The following is a 21556-nucleotide window of genomic DNA, read 5'->3' on the forward strand; positions in this document are numbered from 1 at the left end:
ATGAGGCACTTGAAACTAGCTTATGAAACATGGCAGCAATATTACGCTTGAATAAGAAGCATGGGCACAAAATGTCCGCACAACATAAACACTACCCGGTTTCTACAGTGATTTGTTCTTATTGTTTATAAAGTCACCATTTTGCGGAGCCAATCGTGAAACCAATCTAATTGCCGATTTGCCAGTTCCGTCGTCGGTGCGGCTGAGTTTTTGTTGAGCACCATTTTGCAGAGCTCATGTTGAGCTGCAAAATTTGTCGGTACACAACAGGCGTTAGCAGTGCGTCCGGATTGACTAGTATGATAGTTTAGAGAGTTCACTTTACGGCAATGTGAGGGACATGGCATTAACCTAAAAAGCCTAACACATACATGTTTAGAAATTTATAACCATCATTTTTAAAGCCAAGTACACAATAATCGAAAAACCATGTGTCTGTCTGTGTCCTGGTTTTTTACCATGTGTAATTAAGCATGGCGGCACTGGTCGTTACAGAAATCCGTCTTACAACATACAGGATCACATATCTTACTTAATCCATGTGATAATAAATCACAAAGCTGAAAGAAAAACAAACAATTCATATAAAAATTCATGTCCGTATGTCATAGATCCATAATATTATATACTTATAAAATGGTCTCTGTGAGCTAGTAAATGTGGCCTCATATATTGCTCACTGTTGGTTCGATCATACTGAAATGTTCTATAATCGTTATCGAATTATCGAATATTTTTAATCAGAACTATCGTGTCGGCGGGTAGAAATCTTCGTATCGTCACCCTATGTTTGTCGTGTCGTCGTGGCTTCGCCCCAAAAGTTGAAGACACGATAAATTGGCCGACCCGCCGACGTGATAATTCTGCAGAAGAAGATCTCGTGTTCTTAACGTATTAAAATATCGTTACTTCGCCTTAAATATATGGTTTCTCCGTGTCGGCGCCCTCAAAACTCGAAGGCGAAGACACGTTAAGTAAGCATACTATTATGTCTTCGCCTTCGGCATTTGAAGAGCGAAAACACGAAGACACGAAATGGCAGAAATCAGCCACCATAAATAATACAATTGAGACATGGTTAAATATTCCTATTATTTGATTTCATAGCTAAAACACAATTTTAATACGTATGCCCTGTAAATGTGCTGTTGCTAAAATGTCAATACCATAATGACAATGTCAGAAATAAATATTCAAATATTGTGTATGCTCACCCTGATTGTTGGTTACAACCTGGCAATATCGTTGAATGGATGGGATTTTGGGGAGGGTAGCTTTTTCACTCTTGAACAATCAGAATTTCTTACGAGGCAGTTCCATTCATCCCGTATATAACTTTTCAAAGTTAAATCTGAAGACGCCTTAGGGACTATGTTCATCACGTTGATGCTGTTTTATTTATAAATGTTCAGAAATAGTAGTGTAACCCTCACCATGTACCTGTATAAACCGCAATCCTATGTTGCTTTTTGACATGGGCAACACTTCAGTTTGAGGGTTGCCGTATAACTGACATGTCAAAAGACGTTTTTGACAGAACTTTATCTTTCTGACCGTTTATCGAGATATATGCGAATATTGTTTAAGGACGACAAAATCTGCCCCTTTATTTATTTTAAGATCGTAATATCAAACACATGCGACCTTGCTGTCAGGTTGTCATCAAAGTCAAGTTGGGCATACGCTGTATTATAATAATTACCAATTATATCATCATTTTGCAATATTGATTTTTCACACACCGTCACATTTTTAGCAGGCGTGCAAAATTTTGGGGTTTAGTTAAAATAAAACAATTGGAATATCATATCATATGAAAATTTCAACACTTTAGGACTGATACTGATATCTCAACTGTCTTAATGGTGGCTGAAATCTGCCATTTCGTGTCGTCATGAATGGTATACGATAAAGTCATATTGATTTTCTCATCATCAATCGATACCAGTGTTTATCAAATGTTACGTTAAACATTTACGCAATTATTTAATTAAAACATGTATGTATCAAGACTGGTTGTTGCGCCTTTCTGTCAGTTTGTTATTATCTGAATAACTCTTGTGTTTTGAAATTATTTCAGTAATCTTTTTTTTTTAATGTATGTAAATAATACTTTTTTACCGCTTGCGTTTGACATTGACTTTTGTATGTCTTACCCACAGACGTGTACAGAAAACAAAGCTGGAAGTAAATATTTGATAAATATCAGTCATATTAATTTGAATATTAATCACATTAACTTTAATATCAATCATATAAATTTGAATATCAATCACATTAACTTTAATATCAATCATATCAATTGAATATCAATCACATTAACTTTAATATCAATCACATTAACTTTAATATCAATCATATATATTTGAATATAAACCACATTTACTTTAATATCAATCACATTAACTTTAATATCAATCACATTAACTTTAATATCAATCATTTTATTCATCTGGCATTTGTGACTTTCACAAGACATATTAGCAACATTTCTAGCAATAAAGCCCCCTTTAAAAATACCCAATGACACTTATTTGAACATTATTCTTATTAATTTTATGACATTTAATTATAATATCACAATGCATTGCGCCTAAAACAAACATTAAACCACCAAAGTACTAATAGCCTTTCTCCCTATTCAGAGATGCTCTGGAAATCGAAAATTATGTTCCCCTCTCCCCTCCCCCACCCGTGTACAAATAAACTTTTACAAAAAAAATTAAGTAAAAATTTCGATAATAAGCACAACGCGTTACCATGAAACCATAACGTGTGTAGCTCGAGATGGGAAACCTCATGTGTGCTGAGTTCAGGATAATAACTATACAAATATTTTTTAATAAAGAAAGATAAGTATCGGAAATTGATTTTAAAAAATTAATTGTGTTAAAATTATCAGTATGTGTTAAGATTTAACTAAGATTAGGGGCGTCCGTGGCGAATGGTTAAAGTCATTGACTTCAGACTACTTGCACCTCACCCCTGTGGGTTGGATTCCCGGCAGGGACGTCATATGACTTATTAGTGCTGCAAATAGACTCAAATAACTCGCTTATTTAGGGGAGTAACTGGTCCCCGATCATAAACAGGGGATTTCATATACCAAAATGTTCGGTTGGGTCCCTAGATTACGAAATAGGATTTCATTTTTGCCATAAGTGCTGGCGGACTAAGAAATCCAAGATGGCGTCCAAGATGGCCGCCAAAAATATGAAAATAATCATTTATTATTTATTACTTAAATTTGCAAGCATTAACTTTTAAAAAAAGTTGTTTTTTAAACATTTTGATATTAAATATATTTATTAAATTTAGTTTTAGTATCTATTAATAATGTTAGTAGAATTTTTATGATAAAAACCGATAATTAAGGCTAAATATTTCTAAAAATTGCTGTTTTTTTTAAATATGTGCTTTACATTTTCTTCCTTTTTTTTCTTGCAATTCAATAATGATTTGTTTCCTTATGACTGATTTACAGGAAACAACTATTTTTACAAACAAAATGTGCCAATGAAACTTATCATTTTAGTATAATTTTTAAGATAATGTGTTTTTAAGTGGGTTGGGTAAAATGGTAATTTTATTAAAATTTAAAAAATACTTCAGATTACTTTATATTGGCTGTCTAAAAGACTTGAATCTACTCCTTATTACATATTTCAGAGTCATTGCTCAATAGACAATGCCCTAGTTGTGAAATATGAGGAAAATACATGTTTTTTTTTTCAATTTAAAACCTGTGACTTAATGTTTTAACAGTCAATTTTTGCACTTTCTTTCTTTTCCCTCAAAATATTTTATACATATAAATTCTTTCTGGCATATTTTATCAGTAAATAAAACATTGAGAATTTGTTTTTCTTTCCAAAACGTGTTCTACTTTAATTGTCATTTAAGTATGTAACTGAGTGGATGGGGGTACATAGCAAATGTATTTAATACTGTTGGGAATTTGCAATATTTAAAGATAAACAAAATTTAAAGAAATTAATGTTTGAAATTTCATTGCATCATTTTATCAAATATGTTTCAAAATGCAGTTATATTGTCACTTGTATGAAATAAGTATTTTCCATGTAAAAATAGGAAAACAAGAGGGCCTGATGGTCCTGGCTCCCTCACCTGATATATTCTGCCAGAAAAGGTCCAAATTTTAAATTTTCAGTGATGATTTAAAGTCAGTAATGAGGTTACATTGGGTTTGTCATTTTTTACCCTAGCTGATTTAAAAAAGAATATTTGTAGCCTGTAGCATTGTAGTTTCATAATTTCATAACTAAGACTTAAATGTATTTTCCAATATCCAAGTCAATATAAACTAAGTGACCCCAGGGTAGGGCTAGTTTTGACCCCACAGCCATGGTTTATATTATTTTTGTAGAGTCCTTTTGAAAGAAACATCAGGCATGCACTTGGAGTCAAAAGTCCACTCTTAATAAAGGTCATTAAGTTTTAGCAGACTTACATAGTACATGTAAAACATACATGTATTTTAAGCTTTTTATGTAAAATTACAATGCCCAAGGCTTTGATATTTGGCATGTATTATTGCTTAGTGGTCATAATACAAATGTTTGACCTCTTAAAAAATGACAACCGAATGTGGCCTTATTACTGACTTTTGAATCTCAGAATTGTGACCTTTTCCAGTAATATTTCTCAAGTACAGGACCATAATGGCCATCTTTTTAATACTTATTAGCAGCTTGAACGTAGTAGAGCGGACATGAATATTATGCAAACAGATTCCTGCAAACAAACCCTTTCCCTAAGCTGCAGGGGAGTAATAGATAAATTATAGCCTGCATGTTGAACAAAACTGATCTGAAGACATTTTAGAAACGTAGATGTAAAATAATTTCACATAAAGCAAACTTTAGGAAAATACATTAACAAAAAAAAGCATCACTAGAAACTTTTCAAAAAAGTCGAACTGGTAAATACAGTAACCAATAGTTTCCTTCATTACTCATTAATTAAAGGCCTCGGAAACAAATATCTTTTTACTTCTTTAGAAAGGGCAAACATAAATTTTATAATGTTGGAATAATGGTTTTAGAGAATGTTTGGTACTTGTTATCCTACGAAAGTAGCACTAAATGTAGAATAATTTGTCATAAAAGTAGCAAAAGGTAAACAAAGTAGTATTTTGACTTCTATACAGAATACTATAACTGTACTTATTGCCAAAAAGAAAGAGATGAAAAAGATAGTTCTGGTAATTAGCCAATGAGTAACTATTTGGATACTATAAAAGAAAGCCAAGATGAAAAAGCTTTTTGAGAAATAAAAATGAAATCATTTCTGAGGCATAATGGGCCTTTAAGATTTAACTCAATGGATATTAATTTAATTTAATCCACAAAAAATTGTATCCCTTTATGCATGTCTGCTATAAGTAATCATTGTGCTCAAAGAGCGAAATCTATATTTAAAATTAATACTATATTTTTCATATTTCGACAATGACCAACAATTGTTATATAAAAGTAAGCACAGCAAGTGCATTACAGAATGATGATATCTGTAACATGCAGCAGTTCGGACTGTAATATCCGTCCTAAGGTTACCTAAGAAAGTCCACAGAGTTGCTGGGTAGCTCATGGGCGGTTTCAGAGAGACAGATATTCCGATCTGAACAGCAAACAGGTCTTTCTTCCATAGATATAATATATTCTATCATATTTTAAATAGTTAACCTCAATAATTAACTTTTCTTGGAAATTAATGTCAATTCATTCTTTACTATTTTATTACAGTTCTTAATCATTTCAACATATTAAAATTTTGATTTTATTGCATTTTCGAAACTTATAAATTTGCAACATCGCAAAATATAGTATTTTCTATCCCACTCATTCAGTAAAAAATATTGATAGACAATTTTGTGTATAACATATGAAAAGAAAAGCTAAAATCTTAATATTCGGGTGGGGCGTCCGTGGCCGAGTGGTCGTGGCTTTCAAAATTTTTGTTCCTCACCGCTGTGGGTTCAAATCCCGACAGGGACTTTGGATTCTTTCATGTGAGGAAGCTATCCAGCTAGCTTACGCAGCGTGCGTGGGTGGTTATACTCAGATGCCCGTTCGTGCCTGAAATAATGCACGGAAGGGCACCTGAGGTCAATATCTTACAGTAAAGTTGGACATCGCCATATAACCTGTGACGTAAAACCCAATCAAACAAACAAACTAAATATTGGTTCTAAAATTTACTAACTGTATATGTTAGAAAGATATGTGTAAAAGTTCATGAAGAAGGGAAAAGAAATAAGGAACGTGTAAACAGATTTGCTGTTTAAATTTTAAGCATTTTAAAATTGAAATTATACTTATATTCTCATACTTCACAATTAGTGCATTGTCTATACAGCAATTACTCTGAAAAAAAAAAAGATGTAAGTCTTTTAAGTTGTCAAAAAAGGTTATATTAGGATACTTGCAGTATTTTGAAATTTAAATAAATTAATCATTCCCCATACCCCACTTAAAAATACACACTATCTAAAAAATGTAATTAAATGAAAATTTAATTCACCGCCAAAATTTAATACACTGTACTTTGACCATGATGGTCAAGGTAATTTAAAGGTTAAAGTTAGTTCAACCTTTTAGAAGGTCTTGTCCAAAAGGTTGTTTTGTCCAAGTATGAAATAAGCCATTGATTAATTACCAAGTTACAGCCAATTTTTTGATAATCTGTTAACATTCAATAAATTTTCTTCAAGGTCAAGGTCATTCATGAGTTAAAGTAAATTTTAATTTAATATACATAAAGGTCCTGACCTAAAATGTCTGGAAATAAAGGTTATCAATTTATAGATAACAAAGTTATAGCCAGTTAAAAAAAACAAAAATGAAACAAGAGAATTTCATTAATTTGACATTAACAGTCATGTTCAACTTAAGGTCAAGACCAACTTTTAATTATTAAATATATATATTGGTAACAAGTTGTGTATAAATGAAATCCGTACATAAATAACAAAATTATGACAATTTAAAAATTTTACTTTCACAGTCAAGATTATTTAAAGTTCAAGTTCAAAGTCAGTTCCACCTTTTATTTCATTTAATTACATTTTTTGGGGATAGTGTGTCTTGTCCAAAGTGTTGTTTTGTCAATGTATGAAGATAATCCATAAATTAATTACCATGACACAGCCAATTGTAGCAAATATCAGTGGAAATTCATTTATTTTACCTTCAAGGTCAATGTCATAAAAAGCCAAGGTCAATTTAAATTTATACATGAAAGTCATATCCTAAAGAATGTTGTGTTATAATATGAAGTGAATCCATTTATCATTAACAAAGTTATAGCCAGTTACAGCCCCCCCCCCACACACACACACAAAAATAAATAAATTTTCTATAATTTGACCTTCAAGGTCAATGTTATTTATGAGTGAAGATCAAGGTCTGTCTGGTTAACTCGAAGGTCAATCCTAAAAATATTATTATGTTCAAGTTTGAAGACAATCCATTAGAAAATAACAAAGTTATTTAATAGCAAAAATCAGAAAAAAATAAGCAAAATTTAGACATTTGACCTTGGAGGTCAAGGTCATTTATGAATGAAGGTCAAATTTAGTCTTGTCTACTTAAAGATCTTGCCCCAAGGTTGTTGTGGCCAAGTATGAAGACAAAACATAAAGAAGATTAAAAGTAATTATCACAGTTAAAGTTTGCTGACGGAAACGTCAACACCGACATGACTGTAACAATACCTCTATTCTTTTAATTATTTTTTTTATTTTATCTATTTTTATTATATTTTTTTTAAAAGTCGAGCTTAACATGTTGTTTTTTTTAAATCAGTCATTATAATTAATTTTTTATTAAAAAGAGAGAAAAAAATAAGAAATTGTATCAAGTATTTTTAAAATCACATTTTTTCCCGTATATTTTTCGTAATTATTTTTTGTTTTTATCATCAAAAAATATAATTACCTTAAAATACATATTAAAACTGCATTTAAGGAACACAATTAATACAAGAACGAAATGAAAGAACTTATTGCTAAGTTTTAACTGCCAAAATTCAAGTAATATAAAGTAAATTATAATTTTCATATTTTTGGCGGCCATCTTGGACGCCATCTTGAATTTCTTAGTCCGCCAGCACTTTCGGGGGAAATGAAATTCAATTTCGTAATCTAGAGACTCAACCGAACATTTTGGTATATGAAACCCCCTGTTTATGATCGGGGACCAGTTAGGTGTTCCTAAGCTTAACAAATTTGCAGCACTATATACTGTGTCGGTGTGACGTAAAATCCAATCAAACAAACAGAAAAAAAACTTAAGATTACCTCCCCTTTCTGGCACATGTTAACATTAGTACAGTTTTCAGGGTTTCCATTATCGCACGCAAAACAGTAGAGTCCACGCTGATCTGTCGGGATTTCTGAATCATAAATCATTTTAAAAGGAGAATTAGAATGTAAAAAACACAAACACTATTGTGTTAAAAATAAAATACATGTATTGGCAATTACAGTCTAAAATCTCTTTTTATTTTATCATTTGAGAAGCACGATTTTGTGAAATTGTTCAATTTTGGAAGCGGTAGATCTATGTCAAAGTGTTTCAACATAAGTTAATTAAACTAAATAAAACTTTTATTTGATTCAAAAAATAGTTAACGTTAATGTCGTACGATTTTCCCTTGTCGTTAAATATCGCAACACTACCGTTTAATTGCGCAAGATGTATATTCATGATAAAATTAAGCAAGTGGTATTAAATTACATTTAAAACCTATGTTACTATATATTTGCAAGCCTCTTAAACTGCTGAATATGTAAAATGCACTTTTCATGCTTCCATTTTTTAACTGTCTATCAATGGTAAACTGTCTATTAATGGAAAATAGTAAAAATTTAACGTCATCATTGCGGCATTTAACGTGAAAAAAAATTGAGACATTTTGCGGCGGTTGCGACATCTAGCGTCAACAGCTCGCAATGAAACGGCAAATGCGACATTTCGCGGCAAGTGCGACATTCGGCAATAAGTGCGATATTGGCGGGAAGTGCGACATATATAAGGTCTCTGATAAAGCTGTAGTAAATTAAAATCTACATAATGTTTATTAACAATAAATCTAGCTAAATTTGGTAAAATGAATTATTTGTGGACACAGCTCAGAAATACAAATCATTAGAGAACCATTATCAGGTATAAAGATCTTTGGCAGTTTATATGGCAATATATAAACGGTTGTTTGAAAATATAACCCGAGCCGCTAGGCGAGTGTTTTAACGAAACCAACCATTTATGTACAGCTAAATAAACTGTCAGAATTATTTATAACAAATTTATAGTACAGCAAGTATAAAAGTGAGATTTCTTCTAAAATTAACAGAAGCCGTGCACATATATATTTAACTAAATATGAAAAGAAAATAAGATTGCCAAGATTGCACAAGAGTGCTACGCCACTCGTGAAAATATTGCATCTGGTGTTCACTCAGTGAAATTATATTTCAATCTTACATGCAAAACAAATAAATTTTCTTTTTATTTCATGCGTTTTAAGTAATTTAAGTAATTTTTATTGATTTTGCCGCGTAACGTCGCGCATTCTCCTTTGTGACGTCATTACATTTTGACGTCACATCAACAAGTTTGAAATAAAGTTCTGTTAAATTTCTCTAATGTTGTTACATTTTTAACATAATGTATGGTGACATCGACTTTCTTTTCCGAAAGAAGTAAAATTTACGCATGACGGCATTTATTTTTGCCTGTTATTCCATTCAGTTTTGATTTTCTTTTCATCCGCATTCAGATATAGTCCGGCTACAGTGAAAATTATATTTTATAAATTTCACTAGTGGTTTATCAGAATATAATCATCTGATATATTACAATAAAACACTGGAAAGCATGAAATGAATATATTTAACTATGTAAACGTCGCGATTATCCAATGAAATGCGACGTTACAACCGTGGGGTATTATAATAGATATAATATAATCATGGAAAAACTATTCAAAGTGTAGCTGTTTTTCAGATAGAACGGTAAATAAATATCATTGTTTCTGACTGAAATAATTTTTGAAATCACAATTTCATTACATATGCTATGTACTTAAGTCTTATGCTAGAGAGAAAAGTTCGAAAACATACTGGTTCTTGAATATGTCCCTAAAACCTTATCTTAGTAAATATCACAGGATTGTAAATATTTCTGCGACAGTTAACAACAACAACCAAAATGGCTGCCTCCGTCAAATTTACAATATTTTTAAACACAATCCTAAGAATCAGACGATTCTAAATGAATGGGCATTCTAGGTAGATCAATATCCAAAATTACTTAAAATGAAATTGATAATTAAATTTTCTAACAATAAATTATAAAAATTGAACAAAAAATGAGACAAAAACAGACATATACCAAAGGTTTTTGGCTTGCAGCCACGGCTGCAAGCCATTTCATATGGAAAACTTGTTCCGGTTAGGTGGTTTCCTGCTTACATCTGTTGGTGCATGGTTGAACCGGAAACCAGCCGCAATCGTGCCAATCGCAACTTTTCGGCCTTTTCCGTCACTCTTCGGATTAATGATAATAGCCGATGTAGTTCCGATTGCAATCGTGACAATTCGGGCGATTCCGTCATACTGCGGAATCAGATGAAGTAATATTACGGAAATCTAAGCTATTTTAGTTACTTCGGTAATCCCAGTTTGTTTATATAAATAGGATTTCTATTTTTACTTGATTTATCGGTTTAAACCGTAATAAATTATAAATGAAATTGTTCCGTTTCAATTGTTTTTCAACACGCAAAAGTTAGTTTCTTTTATAATTGTTTTTTGTCTGTATTAGTTTTATACGCTGTACTGTGTAGTAGTATTCAGTCTTCAAAGGGTGGTCCTGCTCACCAAATCACGCGTGATCGAGTTATATTTAGATCTACTGAACTTCTTGGTGAGGTAATCTAAAAATAGCCCATGCATATCACGTGCTGATCCAAACTCCTCGCAGCGGTTACTTCCCCTAGTCTGTACAGTTAAAGTAGCAAAACGTGACGTAACAGCTGTGAGGAGTTTGGTTCTGATATCGTCTATTTGTGATCGTGTAACATAGTTGATACATGCTTATTAATTGGTACCACGTAAGTGCATTTACTAGTCTTGTCTATAAAGCAAAGGAATGATTTCGCTGCGAAAAAGGGGAAATGAAATGTGCACAGTTGTTTTCCTTCAGTATCACGTTAGTATTTTTACGATTGATCATTTTCTTTATTTATCTAGTTTTATACAATAGAGAATAGATTTCAAATCGTTTTGACAAAAAATATCGGTTTTCCAAAAAAAAAACCCAACTAAATAAACCCTTTATGATATACAAATACCGTAATTAAAAAAATGTGATAATAAATTGAAACAAAAAAAAAACACACAATTTTAAAGGGTTGGCACACAACTGTGCAAGCCTTTCCTTTTAAAAGGAAACTTTATTTTTATTTTCTTTACACTATTAAGAATCTATTGCACCAGGGTTAATCTCGTAACTTTTAATTTGTCGTACATTACTTACCGGGTGCATTGCATCCCTTCATATTGCAGTAGTCCCCTTGGCAACATTCTGTGCACGCTGTAATGTCGTCGTAACTATCACGCACCGAATGTCCTGATCTTTTTCCGACATAAGTCACTGACGCATTGGTGCATCTCTGATAAATAATAATAATAATAATAATAATAATAATAATAATAATGATAATAATAATAATGATAATAATAATAATAATTATAATAATAATAATAATAATAATAATCATCATCATCATCATGATAATTATAATTATAATAATCATCATCATAATAATAATAGTTATTCAATAAGAATTAAAATGGAGGAAAATGTTTCATCAAAGAACGCCATAAGCGGTAAGTCAGTTTTGGTCATAAAATTTACTAAAAGGTGTCATTAATGCCATTGTTTAGCTACATAGATCATGTATATTGTCAATTTCGTAATTATTTTCAATAGCATTTATTTTTGTATCACACGTGCATGGATAAATAGATACTTTTATTTCCTCCATCTTTGGAGAGTAAAACATGACTGTTTACAATTATATTATTATATTAAGCTATGAATAAACAACATACATTTTACTTCTATATAAAAATACATAAGCAAACGTAGTTGTATTGACTATTCGATTATTAAGCCTGAATTAAAAATCTCAACATGTAAATCATGTAAATAATTTTAAACTAAATTGAGGTTAAGAAAACATACGTTTACTATTTCAATGACCATTGGTTCAGTCAAAAAAAATTAAGCTTTATTACTGGATTCAAAAGTCTGCAAAATGGCTTACACGTTATGTATCGTTATCATTGTATTAGTGATCTTATCAATAGCTTTTTACAAATAAGGCATGATAAAAAAAGATAAGCAAAAATACGACATTGCACAAATCAGCATGTGCACCAAAGAATTGTATATTTTAGTCATTTACTCTAGAATTACCATCTTGGATTTCTCTGACTGCAATTTTTTAAGGATGTTAAGGGTGTGTCTATACGTTATTAAACAACAATCAACACTCGAACAAGAATATAATTATATACTGTACATATTAATAAATAATGCAACGGTGTTCTTAGATCCAAAGTGAACTCACCGTATTTGGCATACATCCCGAGTTAAAAGCAACATTTCCCGTTTGTGTAACCACTTCTTGTATAAAACATATCTGAAATGTATTTTTATGACATCACTTTTTAAAAACTACAGTCAAGAAGATATCTATGACAATCTTTTTTGTTGCTTTTATTCTTTTGACGCATAGTTTGATTTTAACATATTGATTCAAGGTTGGTAGTGAACAAGTTTTGAAAGTTTTTATAAACCACATCCGGGAGATGAGTAGGACTCTGTCCCACCTCGTCAACGGTATAGATTTCTTATCAATTTGGAATATAAGCAGATGTTTCGCGCCAGTGCATTATAGATAATGTTAACACTTTTTTGCCGTTAATTACTTTAAACAACGGGAAGCACTTGAATGATACGATTCATACGAGCTTCGGACGTCCGGGGTCAAGTAAATATAGTCGCGGAACTTAGACGCTTGCCGCTCGCCACACTGAGTTTGCATACAGCTCAGGAGGCTTCATTGTTTGCTAGCTCATGTGCCCGATTGTTCCTGTACAAATTGAGAGAATGACACCCAAGGTTTTTTTAATTAGCCGTACAATCTGTTAACGAGGGTGTAAGTATATGCACGTGATATGATGACTGACTTTACAGTTTTACCCCAAATCGTTAGGCTACTATAATTGATATATCGACATCCCAGGGATTCTTCCACTCCGCCCATGACAGCCAAACTTATAGCCCAACTTTGATAACTTGGCGAAGTTAAGCAACGCAGAGTCAATTTCATGCGCAGGGAAATTAACAGTGTCACCGATAAGATTTGAACCTGCGTTCTCTTGATCCCAATGCGCATGCATGACTTTAAGCCAATCAAAAAAAAGAGTTCCTACCTCATCTGGACCGCAAGTCGTCACCGTCTCACAAGCATATGGGTATTGCACGTGGTCACATAGAAAACATTTAGTGCTGCCACCTAGATGTCAATAATAATTTCAATAATTATTAAATAACATTGATTTATTTAACATGACAGTGTTATTTAATTAACAGTGCCATTCAGTGTGTCTTGACTAGAACTTATCGGATGTTGATTAAATCTCATGAAATATGTAAAGATATACTATGCAAAGACATTTGAGCCGCGTCATGACAAAACCAACAAAATGGGTTTGCGACCAGCATGGATCCAGACCAGCCTGCGCATCCGCGCAGTCTGATCAGGATCCATGCTGTTCGCTTACCAACCCTATTACAAGTAGAGAAACTGATAGCGAACAGCATGGATCCTGATAAGACTGCGGGGATGCGCAAGCTGGTCTGGATCCATGCTGGTCGCAAACGCACTATGTTTGTTTTGTCGTGACGTGGCTCATTTATTGAAATCTATGAAATTCTTACTGAGTATGTCTAATATGAATAAAGGAATAAATATGGGAAGCTGTGTTCCCTGTGACAGGTCAGATATTGTTGGTCTTTTCTTTAAATAAAACTGCCAATTTTTTTAATGACACTGTGTATCAATATTGCGACCACCGATTGTGTGTAGAATTTTAAACATAACATAATCTACCTTGTGTAAAGTCAAATCATGTTTATCTTATATTAACAAACATACTGCGGATCATTTATCAATTTTTTCCAAATGTCAAATTTGAGCATAGTATAGCTGCATATTTTGCAATCTAAAAAATGTGCATACAAAACACTACAAAAGAAATAAAATATATCCGAATATTCACTTAGATTTACACTGACGAATAATATTCCAATGAAAAATATTTTTGTCATTTCTTTATGTGTCACAGTTTATATCTATCTACTGATGTAATGTATATGTTAACATTTATTCTATCACTGATAAGACTGTAGGTCATTGTCGGTATGAATATGTTTAATATGTGTTCATAATCTGAATAATATGTTCTACTTGTAATCCGCACACAATTTGTAATATAAGTTAACCAATCTAATCGAGTTATATATACAAACAACCGAATTGATGAGACATAAACTTTGCTTTATTTAAGAAAAAATATTATTGTTACCCCACAGTACCGAGACCGACGGAATGCACCCGCACTTACCACACTTCTACCCTGCCTCCCTCTCCCCACCCATGCAACCGTTGAAGGCCAATAATCTACAGGACATTCCACATGAAGTTCCATATAAAATCAAAACATCACAAAGAGTTGTTTGATGTATGGCATTAACAAAACAGTTGGTACATTTAGGAATAACAATACTACATTTAAAAGGTTTAACAATACTACCATTGTTTTACTTGTCAACATTTGTGAGACAAAAAACAATGACAACAAAAGCATGACTCTAGAAAATCATTACGATATCGTATATATTCAATGAACGTCATTATATGGAGTTATTTCCTGAAGAATCAAATTAAAAAAGCCCTTTGAGCCTGAAAGGCATACATTTTTTATTCAAATAAAAAGAATGATTTTCCTAATCTAAAAAGCAATTAGCCCACGTTTTCATTTAACAATAAAAATAATTAAAATATTAATTAATTAACAAATTGAAAGGTTTTTGTCTGAAAATCAATCGGGACATTAACTTTAAGGTCTTGTTTATAGATTTAAATAAGCAGCAATTATCATATAATTTGCTCTGCTCCGAGCTGCTGCCAGCTTTCACAACATTACATATATAACCTTTATTCAGAAGATTTTTAAATTGTGAATAAATTCATTGATATAAAAGAACATATATTTTTTCGTAACATGGATAAGATAGTCTTAGCTTTGATGTTTCTTTTCATTACTCGTCAAGTTATTGGAATTCAAACTTCGACGTGGACGTCATTGCGTGCGTTGACGTCACTTAACGGGAAAGTATGCCAAGATGTAGAAATTGCTTACAGTGAAACAGTGCAAAGTGGAATACATTGTATTCTCAGGTGTGTAAATCATATCACGTGCGAGAGCTTATTTTATGTGCCGGGGACTAAGACGTGTACGGGATGCACTGTGAGCTATGATTTTCTTAACTACCCAGCAGGTCAAATACCAGGATCTCTCTACTACCTTTACAGCAGCTCGAGCGGTAAGTTTTACCTCAGTTCCGGAAATCTTAAAAAAAATTCTTATCCTTAAAATTTATAGTTTACGATCAAATAATTATTTTTACTTCTTTTATTTTTTTTATAAGAAAACAGTTTCAAGTCACCAAAATAAATCCGTCACCACCCTCATACCACTGGACAAGTCATTACTGTAAGTTTTAAATGTAAAAAAAAAATATCTGAAAAACATTACATAATCGCTTTTTTTCAAAGGCATTAGATTTCACAGGTATTAAAATTCACCAGTATTGTATTTCACAAGAATTTTTTTTAACAAAATATCCGACATCGCTCTAAAACTTAACAATAAAAAGATCTAACACTTACAGTCCAATATATCCGACACAAAATATATCAGACATCGCTCTACAGTAAGACTTAACAATAAAAAGATCTTACACAGTCCAATATATCCGACACAAAATATCCGAGAGTGTTTTAAGTCTTAACAATAAAAGAACATCTAGCGCTATAATTTCAAAATATCCGACACAAAATATTTGACATGTATTGAAGTTTGACAACTTAAATATATCAACAACATTTATAAGGATGATATTTTACAAAATATATGAAAGTTCTTAACAAAAATATGTACTGAGATATTTCACAAAATATCTGGCAACAACTTACAACATATAAGATATATCTGAGGCATCTTTAAGAATCACAATACATTACATTCGATATTTTCACTCCCTTATTTGTGACATTTCACATAATATCTAATACTTCTATAAGAACAACAATGAAACAAGAGAACCTCATGAAAATGTGAACTTGCGTGAAACAGGTTTTAAATGTTTGACGTCATAACTTCTTCTCCATCTAAACATAGCTCTGTAGGAGCACATTTGTCTCGGATCACATTTGTCTCACGAGGTGTGACCGATGTGCTCGTAAACATTCACATTTGCGACAAATTGGAAATGAGACAGATGTGTTCGACACACAATAGAAAGGACACTCGAAGCACATTTGTCTCACATTCTTCCATAAAATTCTAAAAACAAGTTATGATTGTACTCGTCCGTATACCGGTTACCATCCAATGTTTTGTGTTTTCTGTATTTACTATACCGTTTTTAGGTCACTTTCGGTCAATAAAAAACTTTATGCCCCTCCATAGGATGCATATATTAACCTTAAGAATATCCCTGTTCTGCATGTAACAATGAAATTTTCTACCAATGCAGTATCCAGAACCAAAACGCATGCAGCGAATCAATTCTTATCGTTATTAATTGTGACACATTTCTTTCTGATACTTAAAGTTTTATAAAGCAACAACAAGGTATTATCTGCGGTGGCATAAAGATGACATAGGATTTTCTAATCTATTAAGTGCACATGCGATGACTATTCCGCATCTGGACCCTGGACGGGCTTCCTCGCATATATAATTCGTCGCCCGAATAAGTGTCGAACCTACAGCTATTAGGGGCATGTGTTTTTTTATAATCAATCGGCCACGAAGGCCCCTAAATGATCAAATGAAGAAAATTAAGCCACTATCGGGCCTCGCAGAATTGGACGAGACGCGACATTCCGGTGAGAGACGAAGCGAGGCACAATATTGTAACACAATATCTCGCATGTCGAAGTATCCTCTACCACGAGATTTCGCGGTAGAATATTAAGCCTCGCTCAATGTTTTGCCGGGACTTTGCTTTTTGTATCTCCCGGTAAAATATGCAACGCTTCGTGTCTGTACTTCTCAAAGGCCTGTTTTTGGCAAAGAAACCAGCACGTCAGACATCTGACCTCGGACATGTTATTTGACACTATTTTTTTTCAATGTGCATGGCACGTTTAAATTTAATTTCAACTTTTAATTATACGTGTATCTGGTATTCCACGTCACAGCAGTGATTTTACAGTAGCGAATGTGTCTTAAAAGATACATGACCCCTACTATATCAGTTTTGTCGTAACTCTTTAAAATAAGATAAGGGTTTGTTCTCCAAAATAGGTCTTGCTTTTTATGTCTGTTGCTGTTTATAGCTCTTTAAAAAATGTCACTTTTATATAGAAATATCGGGAGAATACTGTTATCGGTATATGGCCTCAAAAGATTTTCTTGTCTCACAAAGATGTCGAGATACGAAGGAAGATGTGATATTCCGGCGAGATGCGAAACTGGTTACGATTTTGTATTTTTAAAATATCGCCCGATTACGGTGTTCCGTTTGGACATAAATAACATTTATTGTCTCCCTGAACCGTGATTCACAATGGTATAATGGTGAAAGGGCGATGATGGCACGATGGTGAAATCACGATTATGCGATTACAAGATGGTGAAAATAATATCGCGTTTTCATCATCATGCCATCGCAGTTTCATCATTGTACCATCGTGTTTTCACTATCGTACCATCATCATGCCTAGTCCTTTCTATCGTTGTTTCACGTTCGTACATCGTGTTTTCACCATCTGACCATTGCGTTTTATCATCATTCCTAGTCCTTTCTATCGTTGTTTCACGTTCGTACATCGTGTTTTCACCATCTGACCATTGCGTTTTCATCTTCGTACCATCTGCTTTCACCATTGTACCATCGTTAACGGAATTTTGTATGTTTAAGTGAACGCCTTCAAGTTCAGCCAATCAAATTTCTTGAATTAGAGATATTAGAATTAATAGTTCCACTGTTGTAATTAAGTTAAATGTTTCATAAAAAAAACTCAAGCAGACCTATTGATGATAAAATGTTGACATAAGATAAAACGGCATACCTCGCTTCTAAAAAAAATATCCCGTGGTAAAATATGTGACAAATAATTCATAAGAAATGATATGAGACAAATGTGCTTTCTTGACCCTTAAAGCACGTGAGACATATGTGCTTTCTTGTCCCTTAAAAAACTTGATCGGAGCACATTTGTCACACAAATGTGTTTTTTGGGGTAGACATTTGAGGTCCCATTTGTCTCATGTGGGACAAATGCGACCGCATCGGTCTTACGTAAGACAAATGTGCTCCGAGACAAATGTGCTCCTACATAGCTCTGGGACAACACAAGTTACAGATCGTACAACCCTGGTACACACCGTGTCAGTTTTCCCGAAAGGCCCTTTCATATTACCTTCAGATGGTTCGTCCTGTTCTATATTTGGAGCATACAATTGCATTCTTTTTTTAAATTTCAGTTTGTCCTGATGGCTGGACAGAACTTGGAAGTTCTTGTTATAATATAACAAACGAAATGATGAATTTTCAGTCAGGAGTGGTATGCATAATTTTTTCAAATTATTGTCAATTACAATCACTTAATGATTGAAAGTTTTCATTGACTTAAATAATTGTCTTTTTAGCATTAATGAAATGATAAAAAATAACAAAAAAAAGATGTTCATATATTTATATTTCCTTATTTTGAATTGCCTGAACTTAAATGAAATGAATACGTCGCATATTTTCATGTTAAACTGTTGTACGAAAGCGAAAAAATTTACATAGATAGAGATGGTTGCGTGGGTGGGAAGTTATTTAGGCAAATTAAGTTGCACAACTTTGATAACTTCCACTTTCTTCGAATTTCAGCAAACATGTCAGTCGTTAAATGCACACGTTGTCATAATTAACAGCATAGAGGAAAACGACAATCTGAAGGCCATGATTCGTTCAATATCTTACCCAGGTATGTTTGAAAGTGTGCAATTACAGTCTGAAACCCCCGTGCTAGGAAGCCAAACTCCCAGGATGTCTACGGCCCTCTCTCGTATTGTTTTTTTTTTCTAAATTCTTTGTAATGAATTTTCTATTCTAACTCTTTACTTTAAATCATGGTCAGTTGGTATATGAATATAGAAATAGTTGGTTTATAGAAATAATCTAATACGTGGATCGAATATGTATATTCCTTACTGGAACATGAAACTTGAGCTTTGCCTCAAATAAGTCGATCGCCTTATTATATAAGAGTATAATTGTTCGTTTCATTTCGTTTTTTTTTTCTTTTCATTTCTTTTCGTTATTTTTTCAGGTGTTTATGGATTTTATACAGCGTTTACCGACGAGGAGGTTGAAGGCACTTGGGTCGCATACGGTACTAGTATTCAAATGCCGTTTGTTGATTGGGTTGAAGGGGAGCCTAATAGAGGCAGTCTCGAAAACTGCATGGCGTTCGCGTTACCATATCACCTGAAGTGGGTAAATCTGGACTGCACACAACTACATCGTGTCATCTGTGAAAGAGACCTTTAAACATAAAAACTGTCTTGTTTGAAAAACATTGCATAAACTTCCGTAAAAGCTTGATTTTGTGATTATTTTTATAATCATTATCCTGAAAAAAATATATCTAGCTTTGAATACAAGTAAAGTGCCTTGTTATAAATTGTTTAAATTGTCAAAACTGATTTCAAATAATGTACGGACGTTAACATTTATATACTTCAGAGGTTTTGGTCTGTGCAGATTGCCGAATATAATATTATTCCCATTCGATTTTGCATAACAACCAAACACATTGTAAAACTGTCTATAGCGATAGAAAAAAGTTAACAATATAAAACCTTATCAACTTAACTTATCTTTTTTGAGACACTCACCTTTGTAGGTTCGAATCCTGTCAGGGACTTAGGGAGGAAGATATCCAGGAAGCTAACGGAATGTTGGTGGTTCTTCTCGGATGCCTGCTCGTGCCTAAAATAATGCACGGGTAATTATGCTCATTTGGCCACATGTTCGCAAAGAAAAGATAATTATCAAATGATTCCTGTTGCATGAAACTTACATTGATGGTATATGCACGTTATGCAATAAATGCTGATGACTTGGAAGAAGGAAACAAACTTATTTTACGAAAGAAAAATAGGAATTTACATCAATGCAGTATAAGATATAAAGATATGGCCTAACAAATTAAAATCATGTCCGCCGACCTCTCAATAGATTGAGAGGTCGGCATCTGTTGTAATGCTTATTAGCCATTAACAGAACCAATGATTACTGAATCTTGTTACATAGCCACCTTGTACTCGGGGTCAAGTTCAAGGTCACGATAAAGGCCAGTAATGGAATTTTCCATTTTTCCTCCTATTACCTTTATATATTTTTCCCGTTATATCCATTTTATGCTCTTTTATGCTCTGGCTATAAGCATTATGTGCAAGAGTGTGGGTAATGTTATTTTTATAATGGTCAAGGTCAACAAAAATATTATTGTTTTGCTCGCTTTCGCCGGAATAAAATCGGAGAGTCTTCATTTAGGTGAGCGATAAAAGGTCAGGATAACTCTCTCTTATTTGTAATCGTTTAAATATTTGTACAAGAAAATAAACACCATTGTGCTTGTATGATACTGTTTAATTGGAAATATCTAAATGGAAATTGCTTTTGCTTCAAGTTTTTATTATTACTGTATTATATGTCTATGTCGATATTATTGTAATATCATCTATAAAAATGCTTCTGGAATAATGGCATTGCATTTTCGTTCCACTTAAACAAACAATTATGTTGGCTTGCTATTTCACATTACATAATTTATAGATTTTAAGTTATTGTTCCAACAATGCACGAACCTACTCATTGTTGTTATCTAATGCCACTTATTATTCTGTATTTACATACAATTACGTGAATAATTGATATTGGATATATTCTTGTCATGCAAATAATAGTTTGGTTTTTTTTTCCTTTAAGAAGCACGCCTTCAGAATCATATGTTTTCACGCGCGAATCCATGATCCGCGCAGTCTGATCAGTATCCATGCTGTTCGCTATCAGTATCTCTACTTGTTATAGGGTTTGTAAGCGAACAGCAAGGATCCTGGTCAGACTGCGCGGATGTGCAGGTTGGTCTGGATCCATGCTGGTCGCAA

At 32.9% G+C, this 21556-nt stretch overlaps 3 protein-coding genes across 3 annotated transcripts in view; 2 read left to right on the forward strand and 1 right to left on the reverse strand.

The window, feature by feature from the left end:
* The window catches only part of LOC132715531 (piwi-like protein 1), a 173547-nt gene that overhangs the window by 49688 nt on the left and 102303 nt on the right, over nt 1-21556 (forward strand). The window lies entirely within an intron of this gene.
* Nucleotides 371-14533, reverse strand: LOC132715545 (uncharacterized). The gene is made up of 7 exons (XM_060698557.1): nt 14378-14533; nt 13529-13611; nt 12661-12732; nt 11562-11697; nt 8321-8415; nt 2122-2181; nt 371-560 (listed from the first exon to the last, which is right to left on the reverse strand). Exons 1-7 carry the CDS (start codon nt 14424-14426, stop codon nt 468-470), a joined length of 588 nt encoding a protein of 195 aa, XP_060554540.1. The 5' UTR covers nt 14427-14533; the 3' UTR covers nt 371-467.
* LOC132715546 (C-type lectin domain family 4 member E-like) lies at nt 15265-20561 on the forward strand. Its single transcript, XM_060698558.1, has 4 exons — nt 15265-15704; nt 18878-18957; nt 19272-19368; nt 19714-20561. The coding sequence occupies exons 1-4, from the start codon at nt 15383-15385 to the stop codon at nt 19932-19934; spliced, it is 720 nt and encodes a 239-aa protein (XP_060554541.1). The 5' UTR covers nt 15265-15382; the 3' UTR covers nt 19935-20561.

Source organism: Ruditapes philippinarum, unplaced genomic scaffold, assembly GCF_026571515.1.
Source record: "Ruditapes philippinarum isolate M1 unplaced genomic scaffold, ASM2657151v2 ctg1989_1_1_1_1, whole genome shotgun sequence".
NCBI lineage: Eukaryota > Metazoa > Mollusca > Bivalvia > Venerida > Veneridae > Ruditapes > Ruditapes philippinarum.

Coding starts and splice junctions, on each gene's coding strand:
- LOC132715545 (XM_060698557.1), bottom strand. CDS start 14,426: ATGACAAAAATATTTTTCATTGGAATATTATTCGTCAGTGTAAATCTA. Junction 8,416..11,561: donor GAAGGGATGCAATGCACCCG/GTAAGTAATGTA, acceptor TTTATGATTCAG/AAATCCCGACAGATCAGCGT. Junction 2,182..8,320: donor ACATGTGCCAGAAAGGGGAG/GTAATCTTAAGT, acceptor ATTTACTTCCAG/CTTTGTTTTCTGTACACGTC.
- LOC132715546 (XM_060698558.1), top strand. CDS start 15,383: ATGGATAAGATAGTCTTAGCTTTGATGTTTCTTTTCATTACTCGTCAA. Junction 15,705..18,877: donor CCTTTACAGCAGCTCGAGCG/GTAAGTTTTACC, acceptor TTTAAATTTCAG/TTTGTCCTGATGGCTGGACA. Junction 19,369..19,713: donor TCGTTCAATATCTTACCCAG/GTATGTTTGAAA, acceptor TTATTTTTTCAG/GTGTTTATGGATTTTATACA.